General features: G+C 45.3%; 5 protein-coding genes across 8 annotated transcripts in view; 3 read left to right on the top strand and 2 right to left on the bottom strand.

Annotated features, from left to right (window-relative positions):
* The window catches only part of hdx (highly divergent homeobox), a 350,307-nt gene that overhangs the window by 180,936 nt on the left and 153,407 nt on the right, over positions 1–15,964 (top strand). The gene's annotated exons all lie outside the window — the stretch shown is intronic.
* LOC134032072 (moesin-like) lies at positions 6–5,917 on the bottom strand. 3 transcript variants are annotated; one of them, XM_062475874.1, is made up of 15 exons: positions 5,793–5,917; positions 4,609–4,692; positions 4,364–4,459; positions 4,014–4,136; positions 3,610–3,761; positions 3,425–3,508; positions 3,179–3,325; positions 2,998–3,094; positions 2,578–2,741; positions 2,238–2,368; positions 1,875–2,035; positions 1,553–1,645; positions 1,024–1,248; positions 632–799; positions 6–475 (listed from the first exon to the last, which is right to left on the bottom strand). In XM_062475874.1, exons 1-14 carry the CDS (start codon positions 5,799–5,801, stop codon positions 635–637), a joined length of 1,731 nt encoding a protein of 576 aa, XP_062331858.1. In that variant the 5' UTR covers positions 5,802–5,917; the 3' UTR covers positions 6–475; positions 632–634. The 3 variants fall into 3 exon arrangements, with proteins under 3 accessions (XP_062331858.1, XP_062331857.1, XP_062331859.1); XM_062475873.1 differs by having other exon boundaries at positions 6–799; XM_062475875.1 differs by having other exon boundaries at positions 6–799; positions 1,896–2,035.
* Positions 6,402–9,636, top strand: zc4h2 (zinc finger, C4H2 domain containing). Of its 2 annotated transcripts, none has more exons than XM_062476517.1 (5): positions 6,402–6,682; positions 7,599–7,770; positions 7,952–8,124; positions 8,333–8,546; positions 8,754–9,636. In XM_062476517.1, exons 1-5 carry the CDS (start codon positions 6,630–6,632, stop codon positions 8,865–8,867), a joined length of 726 nt encoding a protein of 241 aa, XP_062332501.1. In that variant the 5' UTR covers positions 6,402–6,629; the 3' UTR covers positions 8,868–9,636. The 2 variants fall into 2 exon arrangements, with proteins under 2 accessions (XP_062332501.1, XP_062332502.1); XM_062476518.1 differs by having other exon boundaries at positions 6,431–6,682; positions 8,384–8,546.
* Positions 9,460–11,237, bottom strand: LOC134032529 (uncharacterized protein C8orf48-like). The gene is made up of 4 exons (XM_062476519.1): positions 11,106–11,237; positions 10,206–10,522; positions 9,917–10,069; positions 9,460–9,827 (listed from the first exon to the last, which is right to left on the bottom strand). The coding sequence occupies exons 1-4, from the start codon at positions 11,116–11,118 to the stop codon at positions 9,666–9,668; spliced, it is 645 nt and encodes a 214-aa protein (XP_062332503.1). The 5' UTR covers positions 11,119–11,237; the 3' UTR covers positions 9,460–9,665.
* On the top strand, positions 12,280–14,904 carry LOC134032527 (ankyrin repeat and SOCS box protein 12-like). The gene is made up of 4 exons (XM_062476516.1): positions 12,280–12,447; positions 12,907–13,241; positions 13,515–14,043; positions 14,352–14,904. Exons 2-4 carry the CDS (start codon positions 12,951–12,953, stop codon positions 14,483–14,485), a joined length of 954 nt encoding a protein of 317 aa, XP_062332500.1. The 5' UTR covers positions 12,280–12,447; positions 12,907–12,950; the 3' UTR covers positions 14,486–14,904.

Raw genomic sequence — 15,964 nt, 5'->3', positions numbered from 1 at the left:
AAGCTACAATAACATGTTCTACGCTATTAGCAATCATTGTCAATTTCTAGATTTCAATAACACAAACTTCAAATCCATGTCCACACCAGGACTTGACTTCCAGGGACTGATGATTTGATTTCTCATGAGACATTGCACACAAGAAAGATGTACAGTATTCATTACAATATACAGTGAAGGCATGTTGTTAGTCAGTGGATATCTATTTTCAGGTTGCATCTTGCTAATCCCACTTCATATAAATGCATCACTAAGATCAGTAGGTCAGTAAGTTATTCACTTGTTACATAGTGAGAAATACATGTGTAATTGAATAGAATATACAAGTGTTGTTATATTAGAATTCAGCCTGTGACATTACTAAGACTGTGCCTGCCTGCCTTGTTTACAAAGACAGAACACAATCTAATGACACGTTGGTCTTTACACATAGCTCTCTCTCTCTCTCTCTCTCTCTCTCTCTCTCTCTCTCTCTCTCTCTCTCTCTCTCTCTCTCTCTCTCTCTCTCTCTCTCTCTCTCTCTCTCTCTCTCTCTCTCTCTCTCTCTCTCTCTCTCTCTCTCTCTCTCTCTCTCTCTCTCTCTCTCTCTCTCTCTCTGTCTCTCTCTCTCTCTTTCTCTCTCCTTATGTACCTCTCACATGGACTCAAACTCGTCAATGCGCTGTTTGGTGTTGCCTTGGCGGATCTGGCGCAGGGTCTTGTATTTGTCGCGGCCTGCCTTCACGTTCTCGGCGTGGATTAGGTCGTTGGGCGTCTTCTTGCTCTCGTCCCGGGTGCTGGCGAGCTCCGAGCTCAGGGCCTGTGGGAGCAGACAGACAGACAGACAGACGGACGGACGAACGCACAGACAGAGAAAGGCAGGCACCGTCACGTCTCCGTCAGAATCTAACAAGTACACAAGACTACTTCCTCCGTACGACCTCCTTGCTTCAAAAAGTACATTCAGTTCCACATATGAAGTGAACTGCTTCAAATAAAGCCTGTGACTGTGGGATAGTGTGGATCCCACAGATCCAGCCTGACCTTCAGGCTCTTCTGTAGCCTCTCGTTCTTCTGGGCCTCCGTCACCCGCTCCTCCTCGCTGCGGTCTCGCAGCGTGCCCGGCGCGGTGAGCTCGGCGCTGGCCTCGGCGCTGCTCTCGTCCGTCTCGTCGTGCTCGTCCACGTGGGAGTCCTGGATGTGGACGCCGATCACTTTAGTCTTCAGCTCCTCTTTGGTCCGCTCCAGATCTACCTCCACCATGACCGCCTGCCAACACACACACCCATACACACACACACACACCGCTCACAGTGAAAGGCTGCAGTTGGATTGGGCAGTCTGGGCACAGGTGCAAACACACACACACACAGGCAGTATAATCCAGTACCTGCATCCTTGCAAACACACACACAGGCAACATATCCAGTACCTGGATGCATGCACAGACACACACACACACAGGCAGTAAATACAGCTTGTAATGAATACACACCACAACTGCCAGGTCATTCACACTGCCACTAAGTCGGTGATGTCAGATCACCTGCACTGTTCTCTCCCGTTCTCTCACCCTTTTCTGCCATTTCTTTGCCTCATCCTCCTTCTTCTTCTTGGCATCTTCCAGGCGGGAGATCTTAGAGGTCAGCTCGGCCAGCTCAGTGGCCTACACACACACACACACACACACACACACACAGGCGCGCACACACATATATCCACACAGATACATAAAGGCTTTAGAAAAGCCTGTCATAACTGCATTTGTGCGTGTGCCCGTGCATGCATATTTGTGTGTGCCTGAGTGTGTGCATTCTGAGCATGTCTGCGTGTGCGTGCCCATGTGTGTGTTTGTGTGTGTTCATCAAATGACGTCATGTAATGTGAGCGTGTACCAGGTTCTCCTGGTTCTTGACCTGGCTCTCTGACTGCTGCAGTAGGGAAGCCTTGGCGTCCTCGGCGGTCTGTCGGTCCTTCTCCAGCCTCTCAGCCTCCTCCTGGGCAAACGTCCTCTCCCTCTCCAGCTCCAGGGCCCGGCGGGTCTGCTCCTCCAGCTCTGACACACACACACACACACACACTGACACATGAACACACATATCATACAGACAGAGAGATGCCCATGTGTAAGCACACGCACATCCGGTACATTCATATGAGGACACAATGCAAACTCAGCCAGGTACGTACACAGAAACAAAAACATCCTCGTTTAATACAAACAAAAAAAGCTGATAGAATCATATTTGTGGTCGGACCGTCCTGGGCTCTCTTGGTCTGCTCCTCGATCACTCTCAGTCTCTGCATCAGCTCCATGGTCTCCCTGGCGATCTTCTCTGTCTCCTTCTCAGCATTCTCCCGCTTCTTCTTTTCACTATCCAGCAGGGCTCTGCCACCAAGCATTACAGTCAGCGCAAACTCCTGACTAGTTCTCTCCTGGTTCAGAGTTTACTGAAATTACGGCGGTACTGAAATTCAACTTTAGATTCAGTTTGATGGCTTTGTTGCGTTTTTTTTTACAGAATGTCTCTAAACTAAGAATAGGCTGGTGTCCAGTCTCTCTCTTTTTCTCCTCCTCCCCCACAACCCCAATCTCACCTCTCCATCTGTCTCTTGTTCTTCTCCTCGCGGGCCTGGGCCTTCATCTGCTGCACCTCTATAGTGTCGGGCTTCCTCCTCCTCATGTACAGGTCGTGGTTCCCCATACACAGCGCCAGGATGCGCTTGTTGATCCGCAGACGAGGAGCGTAGAACACAAAGTCCTGAGGGACAGAGAACCACGCTCATAAACAAGGCACGGAGTTCTCTTTCTGGAAACATCGAAATGTTAAGCATCCGTGGTGATACTGAATGTTCTATGGTGAATTTATACAGACGCAGTAGGAGATTATAGATGAATGATTGCTGTAGCAAATTGACAATCAGTAGCCACAGATTAGGAGACTGAGCATTTTGTCTCCTAATGTCACATTTTAAATATGCTAAGCTACACTGCCCTTCAACAGATTGTTTGAATACCGGGGCTTTCTTGTCGATGGGCTTAATGACAAACTTCTTGTCGTTGAAGGAGATGTTCCGGATCTCACTCCAAGGGAAGCCTATCTTGGGGGTCATCCTGGAGAAGAACGAGGTCGACAGGGGTTAGAAACATGTGGTCATGTTTTGAGCTAGACTGTGTCAGTGGCAGTCCATTCAGTACTTGTCGGTCTTCTCGTAGATGTTGAGCCCCAGGGCGTCCACTCCCAGCCACAGCTCCGAGCCTTTCTTGTTCTTGATGCTGAAATAGTTCACCCCGTACATCTCCAGGTCCTGAGCTATCTTCAGGTACTCCACCATGGCGTCCTCCCTGGAACAACAACACAAGGCAGGGAGACTGAGTCGCCGCCAAGAGACGGCACGCTACCGTGTGTGTGTGTGTGTGTGTGTGTGTGTGTTGCTGACCTACCTCAGCACTCCCTTGTGCTCCTGGTGCCACACCTGGATCCTCTCCTCCCATTCTTCCTTGTTCAGCTTGTGCTGCTCCAGAACTCTGGTTTTGTCACAGAAAAATCGATGTCATGCATTATATATTAAACACGAAAAAGTATCCCCTCCAGTGTAACCCTACCCCCCCTCCCTATACACACACACCTTTGTGGCAGCAGCTTGTCTCGGGTGAGGTATCCAGAGACGTGGTAGTCCTTCCGGTAGTCTCCATGCTTGGTCTGGACGGCGTAGGAGGCCAGCAGCACTGCCGTCTCGGGGGGGCAGTAGATGTCGTCGTTCAGGATGCCCTCCTTCACCTGGGACAGCAGGGGAAGTGGCTCAAAGACTGTGTGTATGTGTGTGTGTGTGAGAGAGAGAGAGAGAGAGAGAGAGAGAGAGAGAGAGAGAGAGAGAGAGAGAGAGAGAGAGAGAGAGAGAGAGAGAGAGAGAGAGAGAGAGAGAGAGAGAGAGAGAGAGAGAGAGAGAGAGAGAGAGAGAGAGAGAGAGAGAGAGAGAGAGGGAGCGAGAGAGAGACTGTGTGTGTGTGGTGTGTGTGTGTCTGGTTTGACCTGAAGGAAGAAGAGTCGTTGCGTGGCCTCCTGGATTAGCTCTTCTGCAACGTCCTCAGGGTAAAACTTGGCTCTGAACTTGATCAGAAGAGGGCTCTCTCTCCTCACGTCCTGGGCAGTAACCTGGCAACCACCAGCAGAACCACAGGGCAGAGACACTTAGCCATACGAGCTACCATTACTATCATGGTCAACCTATTCAATAGTACAGGTCCATTGCTTCAATGTGGTTTATAATCAAGATAAGTAAATCAAGTAAGACCAAAGGACTTCTCCATGACATGTGTTTCAGTGATGTTTCAGAACATATTATGAACATGAATGGACTGTATCCCCTGTGCTGTATTCACCCTCTTGTTGAGTTTGAGCCAGGTGGAGAAGCCTTTACTGTCCTGGTACTGTAGGCCAAAGAACCAGGTCTCCCTCAGCCCGATAGTCTTCACAATCTAGTCCACATCAAGGACAGCAACAGCAACATAAGTGGTCAACCTCTCTATGTCAAATCATCAGGCTTTACTGGCATGAAAGAACATGAGGATGACTCTGTCCCATGCCATCTATCTGTCTTTCTATGGGTCTTTCAGGTCTCCCTCACCTGGTCAAAGAGCTGCTTTCCGGTGGTGCTGGGTAGGATAGCAAACTCAAGCTCAGCGTCCATGGTGGTGACTCGAACATTAAGCTGTAGGAGGAAACACTGGACATAAACACATGTCCGGGACACAGAATCGGCAGACTCTCCAAGCTAGTCACAAACACACAGTCTGCTTGAAGTTGAGCCCAAAGAAAGCATCCTGATACAACATGAATATATGGTTTTATTGGAGGTAAAAGGCCAATAAATACAACATGTTTCTTACATTTTTTTGTTCAATCATCTGGATCATCCAATCACAAGAGGTTGGAGGGGACTACAATCAAAACACGAAGCGACCGGTAAGGTGATTAGGTAAGATAAACTCGGAACAGGGGATCCTATTCTCAACAAAAGAACACGACAGTCTGACCAGAATGCTATCAGGATTGTTTGAAAAACCCGTATTCACCATCCTTTACAGTAGGCCTTCGATGAGCCACCCAGCCAGCACCTGTGAAAGGTTTGTCTAAGGCCTATATGGATGATGACTATGCAGCCTTGCTCACCAACAGGGATATACATGTTATGAAACTGCACAGATCAGGCAAAGCCAGGGAATGTAGGCCTTGACTTTCTGAGAAGTGGTTGAGGCTATGTACTGTATTGTAAATGTATAAACAATGTGTCACAAAACATGCCAAAACAGACTTCATTTTATATAAAGAACAATGGTTTTGTTCAGCTAGACTGGATGTGCAGGTTCATACTGTAGTCATGAACATAGTGAGGATATACAACCATCACACAACAGTATTCTCAATGTCGCATAAAACCCAACCTAGGCTCCTTTTATGGCACTTTTATTGCATTAATTCTTGTCAATGTATCAATCTGTCTATGTCTAACTATAATGGAGGCTGCATACAATGTTACAATCCAAACCTTTGTAGTCACGCAGTCTGAAGATGGCAGATCTATGTTAAATCCAAAATGATTTATTACTGCAAAGTCAAATCAACCAACATCTTACTACTGTAAGGAGTCTTGCTCCAAAAATCCTAAAGGTTGGGTGACTATGCACAAATCCAAGACCAGTTAGCAAAGAAAGCTGTTTAAAGTAGCCATACCCTACAGTTTACAGTCCCAGTTCTAGCCACAAACTACTATTTAAACCAGATTAAAGTGTTAAAATAATCAATACTCACAGTCGACATTTGTTTGTATTTTATTGGTTATTTCTTCTACAGAGGTCCGCAATAGCCTTCTCTCCACCGGGTCATATGAAAGTGCTTGTGATATTTACTGGGATTAGTGAGAATTATAACGAACCATTGTATTATTCGCAGAGCTCTCTCTTTCTCTCTCTGAGCTAATCCCGAGGCAGCTCCGGAATCTACCGCTGATTAGGCCTCACACTTGACATTAAATCCTTGCTGCAAGAAGTATGCTAAACAATCTAAAAATGTTTCAGTTTTTTTGTATTGTAGCCTGTATCGCTTCATTCACAGTGACAGGTGAATATTGATAAACCATTTAGGTAGCCTATAATGGCTCAGCTCAGTGATCAATAAGACTTCCTTTGGATCCTTAAAAAAAAAAAAAAATATATATATATATATATATATATATATATATATATATATATATATATATCCTGGAGTCTTACAATACTGCTTTTAGAGTTTGTTAGCTTGATTCTGAATTTTAGACTTGTCTGAAAACCCAAATTTAGAGGACAGGCGAGGGGAGAAAATGATGCCGACGACCAACCTGGAATGTAATCTTCCGGGGATGAACAAAGTCATGGTTGTACTTGCTTGTATTACAAACTTTTTTTTTTTACAGTTAGATTTTATTTATAGGGATAAAACATCGGGTTGTAAATGTAAACCGAACGTATTATCTACAGTCAGTTGATTACAGTACACGTAGCCACAGCTTCTCCCTGCGCGTGCGTGCTGTGTGTCATGGTATTGTGTTTTATTAGACTACTCTGGCCTTTCGACTACAGCTAATAATTTGTCTATTGTTGTTAAAAAAACATGGCGGACGAACAAGAAATAATGTGCAAACTAGAAAATATCTTGGAAATACGGTAAGAAACATTCATTTATAAAAAACATCTGTTTGGTAGCTGGATGCTTTAGTTGCGGTAGGTAGCTTTCGAAAAGAGCAAGTGGCTAGTTTAGCCAGCTAGTTTGCAGCAGGCACTGCCACCCGCATTAAGGTTAGCTTCTTGGCTTTGTTATTGAGCTAGCTGGCTATGTGGCGAGATAGCCGCAGGGCTAGAAGCGGGGTCGCTGTTCTATTGTCTCAAAAGACCTGGCAAATTAGCTTGCTATTCAGCCAGCCATACGATGTTCTTTGTGCATATAACTCTAAGCAGCAGGCATGAATTAGCTGTGCATAATCGCCTATACAGATGTTTTCATCAGCTAATGCCAGATGTCTGTGCCTTGACAGACAAGCTGGTTAGCCAGCCAGCTAGTTGTATGATATTGGCAGGTTAATATCTGGACAACGTTGCTGAATGTGGGTTAAACACGCAGAATGAAGGGCTGTGATTCATACTTTCAATGGTTTATAAATAAAGCAGCATCTGCTGCCATACACACAGCTGTGCAATGGCTTCACTTGCCGTGGAAAAATAGAAACATTAAAACCTAATGTGACCATAATATACTCGTAGGTTAATTGTAGGTAAAGCTAAATCAAGAGGCATACTGACAAACGAAATCAATTTTTCAACTTTCAGAGATATGTATATATACATATCTAGGGAGTCAGGTGGCTGAGCGGTTAGGGAGTTGGGCTAGTAATCAGAAGGTTGTCAGTTCGATTCCCGGCTGTGCAAAATGACGTTGTGTCCTTGGGCAAGGCACTTCACCCTACTTGCCTCGGGGGGTATGTCCCTGTACTTACTGTAAGTCGCTCTGGATAAGAGCGTCTGCTAAATGTAAATGTAATATATAAATGTGTGACTCCATTTCCAACCCCCCTCTGGTCTCCAGGAACAAGACCCTCCAGATGCAGAAAATCAAGTCTCGTCTGAAGAGTGAGTTTGAGTCTTTGGAATCGGAGGAGAAACATCTGAAGGAGTACAAGCAGGAGATGGACCTCCTGCTGCAGGAGAAGATGGCCCACGTGGAGGAGCTACGACTCATACACGCTGACATCAATGTGGTATGTGCTGGCTCCTTGTTCTGCTCAGTCAGGGTTTGTTGTGTGGATCTCCAACTGCCATTCCTGTTTAAAATGTAGAATGTGGGTGCTGTGAAGCGGGGAGGTGGGATTCCCCTCCGTTACTTCAGTGTTACACTTCTATCTGTACAGCTTTTTATCATTCAGTAACCTCCCTCGCCAGATGGAAAGCACCATCAAGCAGTCAGAGAATGACCTCAACAAGCTTCTGGAGACTACGCGGCGGCTGCATGACGAATACAAGCCCCTGAAGGAGCATGTGGACGCCCTGAGGATGACCCTGGGTCTGCACCGACTGCCCAACCTCAACGAGGAGGAGGAGAAACTCTCACTGGAGTCAGTACACACGCACATGACACGGCTCGCCTGTATACACGTGAACCCATGTCTTTTTTTTACACACACAGTGAATACAAATGTACAGAAGTACTGCATCTGAAGTAACCTCAGGGGGTTTTGACCATTTGCTAGATTCTTTGCCTGTATTGCAGTTCTGAACCTCATAACTATGATGTGCATATCTATTCTCTTTCATCTCGTTCAGTTACTATAAGAAGCAGGGCCAACCTGGTCTCTCTGTCCCTGGTTTCATTAGTTACTTTGAGAAGCAGAAGGCTGAGTGGCAGAAGGAGCCTCACGAACCTGCCATCCCAGAGTCCCTTGCAGCGGCGGCGGCTGCAGCCCAACAACTCCAGGTCTCTAGGAAACAAGACGCCCGCCAGACGGCCACCTTCAGACAACAGCCACCCCCCATGAAGGTACGTCTGCAGGCACACGCTCACGCTCACCTTTCCATGAGGGTGGTGTTTTAACTTCTCCCCATCCACGATGATACAGACATACATTCTTATATGTTCAAGCAGGTCGAACAATGCATACCCGGTAACCCTTCACAACCAGTGTAACCAATGCAACTGGTTCTGGAATTAAGTGTTTCTGTTCCCTCTCTCTCTGCCCGTCTTCAGGCGTGCCTGTCCTGCCATCAGCAGATTCACCGCAACGCTCCCATCTGCCCCCTGTGCAAGGCCAAGAGCCGCTCCCGCAACCCCAAGAAGCCCAAGAGGAAGCCTGATGAGTAGACACCAGCCCTAGTCGTGGAGGATGTCCCTGAGTACAACGCACTGTGCTCGGCCTGGTCTCAATGCTGTAAACATGCACCCTCTTCCAGCCACTTTCAACTGAGGTAATCTTATGAGGTGGTAGTCAAATAGTCTAACCACATTAGTAAAAATTAAAGAAAAAAAACAAAGATCAAAGTAAGGCTGGAGAGATTGCATTTTATAAGTGTCTGAACAGGCCCTTGTGTATGTGTTGCGCTTCACCCTGTATGTTTCGAATGTGGACTTGGTATGAGTGAAATGGTCCTAGGTCCTTAATGATCCATCCACACTGCAGGGCAGCCAAGTCTTGTGTTCATGTTATTCCCCTCCTTGTTTTGACCAGTGCTTCAGTGTGTTGAAATGTCATTGTCAGAATCCTAGTAGACTCATTAGCCATCCCCAATAATGTAAATGCAATAATAGAAACAAGACAAAAAAAATAAACCTATGAAATAAAATGTTGAATATTAAAATAATATTGCTGTTGTTTTACCTGCCTTAGAAAGTTGCCTTGTACTGTATTTTTCTTTGTATTTAATTTGCAATGCATGCAAATATTTTCCATGGTTGAAACATGAAGACTGTTTTGCGATAATATAAAAGGTGGGTTTATGCTCAAATCCACAACTTTGTTTGTGTGTACTGGGAACATGACAAATGACCAACTAAAGAAGAAATTAGGCGTGTTTGGTTTTAATAGTGTTGTATGTGAATCTTTAATACAAAAATAAATAACTGTTTTTTTTACTACATTGGGAATGTTTTTTTTTAGTATATTTACACAGTTGGAGGGTCTAATTGTTCCTGTGGTTTTGCCAGGGTAACCCCTGATGGCAATAAGCCCCTCTCCTTGGCTTGCAGTTCCTCCCAGATTGTTTGGGGTGCGTCAGAGAGCTTTGGCAGATTCCGTAGGAGCTCTCCCAAGAGGCACACAGTGTCCTGAAACACAGGAAACATATGGACTTAACATCCATGTATAAGAGGGTTATTTCAAAGGAAAAGTGTATTTAAATGTGTTGAAGGCTTACTCTGTTGCAGAGGTGAGTCTGGAGTCTGTCCTCGAGTGTGAGAGAATCCAGTAGAGTCCTCTTCCTCTGTATGAACGTGTCTAGTGCCAGACTAGCCTGCTGCTCCACACACTCACCACATACTGAGGGGTCGTGTATCTCTATGTCTGCTGCCTGTTTAACAAAAGCGCACAAACAAGAATACATTAGTGTCCATGTTTGTTTTGACTCAATACAGAGCAGCAATGACCCTATTAGAAACTTGAGTGTGAACCATCTGAGGGTTAATGTTCACCCGTCCCTTTCTTACCCGTCTCATTTCTTCAGTAAAGCTCTTCAGTTTGAGCATTGAGATGAGCTGCAGGGGGACTGGTCGGGCGACAGGGTCGAACAGAGGGAGTTGGGAGTTCACATCTCTCCTCTTTCCTACTGTAAGCTCTGGAAGGCAAGTCTCATCTCTCTCCAGCCTCGGCTCTCTATGTCTAGTATCACTTCTGTCACTCCGGCTCTTTTTCCTCTTCGGGTGTCCCGAGGAAGCTGTGTGCTTGTGCCTGTGTACCACCGAGACCATTCTGCAGCAATAGGTTTTCAGAGCCTTGCTCTCCCTTACTGGCTCTGAACCGTCACCTGATAAACGGAATGGGAAGATGGCTTTAGCTCAATGAGGTCTACTACATTACTTTGACATGTTATTCATTTAGAAGAACCTTTCATCCAAAATCGACGTTCAAAAAGTGCTTATAGAAAGTATAGCAGAAAATTATAGATCTAAAGTGCATTGTTTTAGCTGGTCAGTGTCAAGGAACTGTCTATACTTTATTTACCAGCCAAACACTACAGCTGCTAATAGTTAGAGCTACTGTAGAGATACTAGTAGCAAACCCTTCGTGTTGTTTGATATCTTTTATTTATCGTCCTATCTTAATGTCTTTCAATAAGACACCTGCTGACAACCAGTCACCACAATGTGCCGTTTATTTTTTTACTTAAATATTGTGCTAAAATGAGCTTACAAAGTTCGCATACTTGCTATCATGCAACTGTGTAGCAACAGCGTTACTGTCTGTGTAGCTAGTATTAACAACGTCGATGACAACTTTACTAGTAGTAGCTAGTGCTAGCTAGCTAGCTAACACGATGGCTAACCTGACCAGTAGCGTAAGCATACCAACATTAATTAAATTAGGAGTAGACTAATATCAAAACAAACCGTGGACGTGCATCGTTGTATGAGTTAGGTGATTCAAGATAACTATTAACTCGTGTGAAAAGCATTAATAACTAGAGCCCGTCTATTAGACATTCTCTGTAATAACTTTAGCTACTGTAGCGTGCCAGCCTACGAACGTACCACAGTGATTTAAGGCAAACAATTAACCCATTAAGGAGTAGCGTCACACATATGTGATTCGGAACATTCCAACCGACTATTTTCCGATAGACAAAAACTATATGACAAACGCTATAATATGGCTTCAAAATTTACAATTAGGAGGCTAACAAGTAACACTAGCAGGTAGTAGCATTGCTACGAGTATTATTCTAGGTTGCTAGGTAACGGAAGCTAACTAAAACTAGCTAGCTTCCGTTTTGGAAAAATAACTCACTCCTTTAAAGGTTAAATACCACCACCTAGCGAGTGGAAGGCTAAATATGTGAATATGGAATGGCAGGCGTAATCTTGTGTTCATTTGAAAAAGTAAAATAAATGTATGCTGCTCAAATCAGTGTTTCTGAAGATTTTTTATTGGCCTACTAAATAAATAATAATGATCAAACCACCTATTTCTTTCTGTGGTCCTGGGGAGGAATTTTATTGTGCCTCAAGTTCAGTTACCCTAAATTCCAGGAATGTGGAACCTCATGGCATCTGAGTAAAGAATGCAATGTGGCAGTCCCTTACACCTACAATGGGATACAGGGCACAGGATACAGCATTGTGGGGGAGAACAGCTGATTTTCTGCCTTTGAGACAGCTGTAGCAGCCAGCCTGTAAGATGGCTGCCCAGTGTGAACTGGACAGTCAGGGTGAAGACATGCCTTTAATACGAAACATGTAGACTAATGATAATAACTTTCAACTTAGTTGAAACAACTAGGAATCCAGAATATGGATCAGTTGAGGAATATAGGAGGATACTATACCATCCAGTTACTATTCTTAAGGACACAGGAGAATAAATCAATACCCACCTATCAGGCACCAACTAGACAGAGTGTCACAAGTCTATCACCTTTCTAATTATAGCCCCCTAGCCTCCCTCAACTCTCCAAGAATGGAAGTTTGGCCAGGTCCATCTGTGGCCTAAAATTAGCACCCCCCCCCCCCCACCACCACCACCAAGGCCCCCTGTCCCTCTCTGCTCTGCTGTGTCAGACAGTGGCACACACACAAACACTGAGTACAGAATTTCAGTCTTTCAGCGACATACACACTCCTCACAATCTCTGCCATTCCTTCACGTGACTGACCAGTTATGAATGTGTTTACTACAAGCATACTGTTCAACAAATTTAGCAAAACATCACCAGTTGCTGACCCATAAAGTGAGGTAAGTGGAAATCTTTGTTAATCTTCCTTGCTGTGTGTCTCTCTGTCTTTGTCTCAGTGTTGGTAGCTACAGTTAAATGTCTTTAGATTTAAATACAGCATTATGTGACCATGGACAATTTTAAAGATATAGTCTATTATCTTTCACCTCACATGCTTGATTTCCCTATATTTGGTATTATATAGGCTGTACTCGGTTTGACCAGTTGTCACAAAATGAAAGACCACAGACATGATGCATTGCTGTGCAGAGCAGTAAACATTTCAATATGTTCTGCTTCTTGAATCATCTCAGTATGTGTGCAATGATAGTATTTAGCATGTATGCCAGTCAAACTGAACCACGCACTATCTCATCTCGTCACGCATGTAAGGCATGTGGCATATCATCATGGATAGCATAAATCCCAACCTTACCTGCCAACCTGTTCTCATTTATGTTTTCTGGCTCGAACCGAAGGTGGAGGCAGTCTGATTGGACTGTACCAGTTCCCTATCTCCAGCATGGTACAGGAGGAGAGCCCAGTCAACATGAGTTTGATGGACATCTCCAAGATTTTCTCGCTGCTCCAGCCCAAGGAGGGCGACGAGGAGGAGAGGGAGCAGTGCCAATCCCTCAACCAGGCGGTCAGCGCCGATGACGTGGCCCAGCTGTCTGAGCTCCTCTCCCAGGATAGCTACCGCAGGTGCATCAACTCCCGCAGTGGCTGGGGGGTTCCAGTCACCCCCCTGCGCACGGCTGCCGCGCACGGACACCTGCGCTCTCTGGAGCTCCTATTGGAGCACGGGGCGGAGGTAAGATAAAGGATTGGCTGGCTGCGCGAGCTTGCTGATGTTGTCTGTTGATTGGAGAATGTGGATTTATGTAGCCAGAGGTTGGGACAATTTGAAATGAGATAGTGCAACCTACAACCTCGATTTGTAATCAGCCCGGTTAAGATTACCCCACCGAGCTAAAGATGGATGCTTTGTCTCACCTTATCTGTGTTTGTCTCAGCTTATCTGTATCTCTGTGTGTGTCTAAATGTGTCTGAGTCGATCTGTATGTGTGTGTTTATGTACTCACAGGTGGACAGCCTGGACGTAAAGGCCCAGACCCCTCTCTTCACAGCTGTCAGTGGTAAACACCTGGACTGTGTGGTAGCGCTGCTGAAAGCAGGCGCCGACCCTAACGGCAGCCAGTACAACAACTGCTCCCCGGTGCTGACCGCCGCCCGCGAGGGGGACGTGGACATCCTCCGGGAGCTCCTCCTGTTTGGCGCCGAGGTGGATGTCCGGCCCAAAATCCCCGAGTGGGCTACCAACGCTACGGCGTGCCGAGGACCCCTGTACATCTCAGCCGTGTACGGCCACCTGGACTGCTTCAAGCTGCTGCTCCTCCATGGAGCCAACCCCAACTACAACTGCACCGAGGACAAGATGCTGGCTAGGGTCAAGCAGCCCAAGACGGTGCTGGAGATGTGCCTGCGCTACGGTTGCGGCCTGGAGTACACACAGCTGCTGATTGACTTTGGGGCGGACATGTACCTGCCCACTCTGATCGTAGACAAGACCACCATGCAGAATGAAGCGCTGGTGCTACTGCTGAAGGAGAGAGGTGAGGCCTGCTTTGACGTTGGAGGCATACCGAGAGGACTGCCCATCTCTCATCAGTTCTCCTCCTGCCTGAAGAGGTCTCCTTATGGTGGATGTGGGAGGGGGGGTTATCACAGGAACTCCTTTAACACAACTGCAAAACCCTGCACCCACAAACCTAATAGTCCTAATAGTATTTTGGAGGCTACAGCCAAGGAACATATTTGGACATTAATATTGGTTCATACTATTCCATGTAAGTAGATGTCAACACAACGTTTTAGCAATTTAAATAAATCATACAAATAAATCTCTCCTTTTCCTTTCCAGTTTGTCCTAAAACCCTGATGTCCCAGACGAGACTCGCCACCCGAAGATTCCTTCCCATGGTCAACAAAGCAGCTGCTATCGACAGCATGGACATTCCTCATATCTTGAGGAACTACCTCAAACATGTCACCTGACCTCTAGTCTCTGTCTAGTAATGATATTCAGATATGTACTGCAATTGTCACAAAAAGCTGAAATAGCCTCCTACTCTCCAACCCTTTTATCTTTTCATAAATTGCACATATGGCTGTATTGGTTCCAACATTTTGACTGGGTCATTTCCTTTATAATGGTGCAAAGATGAAAGAAATGTACCCTTACTGAGGAGGATTGTGACATGCTAAATCAGGAGGAGAATCCGAAGGAACAGAGGATAGAAGACTTGAACTAATGTGTGCCTAACCTTGTAGTAAAACATCTTATTTTGTACAGAATTCAGATGTTACAAGTGACATTTTTAAATGTGTCTTTATTGAAGATTATGGTTGAGTGTGTTTGTCATTAGATGTAGGTGTTTCTTAAAATGCACAAGTATATTAAATATAAAACAGTTCATAGATACACTCTCTTTCTTTCTAGTCAGCACTGTCCTCTATTAAAGAAGGACTGAGTTGGAGTTAAAATACCACTCAATAATACTTGGTGTGCAAGCTTTGCAAACAATGGTTAATCTGAAATACTCCCCTCTATTATACAGAAAGATATACTCTGTCTCCATCTGCATTGCCATGAGCCACCACTAGATGGAAGCCTAGCACTGCACATTCTTTGGGCTTAATGTTTACACCCGTGTGATCATGCCAACATTCCCCACAGTAGGTACTTTATCACTCATCACTGTAATGGCTTGGCTATTACAATCAGGATGTGCATTTACCTCAACTGGGGTGTGATTTTACCTCAACAGTCTCAAGTAGGTTGCCAATAGGTGGTACTGTTTATACCAATCTGCAGACAAAAGGTTTAACCTGTCTGGCAACCACCAGGTACAATATCTTGATTGAACTCACTCTCTTAAACCAGTTTTGAACAACAGAACAATGGATGTAATTGATACAATGAGAGACTGAATGCATAAAAACAGCTTTCGCAGCAAAAAAGCTGTGAGCTGTTCAAACATGGGTGGAAAACGAGAACTCTGAAAGAGATCTCGATGAGGTTGCACTCCAATCCAGGTCCTATCATTTTACAGTGCATACCTTTCTACAGTGCTCGTTTTCCCTCTTTCTGTCTCTCTCTCCCCCCCTCCCCCTTAATTTCTTTATTTCCCTCTCTCCCATGTCTGTGTGTGTCTTAGATCTCACTGACTTGAAACAGACTCGCCGCCGTGGATATGAAAACATGATGTACTAACGGATAAATACACTTTAATATGGCTAGCTGGGGATACATGTACATCCGACTCATCAGTTATTCATTATAGCCACTTGGAGAACACAGTTTGTTTGCTTGTATCGAACAGCGTGTTGCACCATGCTGGTGTTTTGGGGTACATTACATTTCAACGAGTTACAACGTTTTAATCCAGAGAATGACTTTTGTCTCATGTATAACTGACACCATCGGCCCTGTTTGAATTTGACAGAAGCGGCCTACCTCCCCCCATAGGTGCA

This window comes from Osmerus eperlanus, chromosome 13 (genome assembly GCF_963692335.1).
Source record: "Osmerus eperlanus chromosome 13, fOsmEpe2.1, whole genome shotgun sequence".
NCBI classification, from domain to species: domain Eukaryota; kingdom Metazoa; phylum Chordata; class Actinopteri; order Osmeriformes; family Osmeridae; genus Osmerus; species Osmerus eperlanus.
Note: the sequence above shows the minus strand (reverse complement) of the source record. Positions and strands in the feature narration are given on the sequence as shown.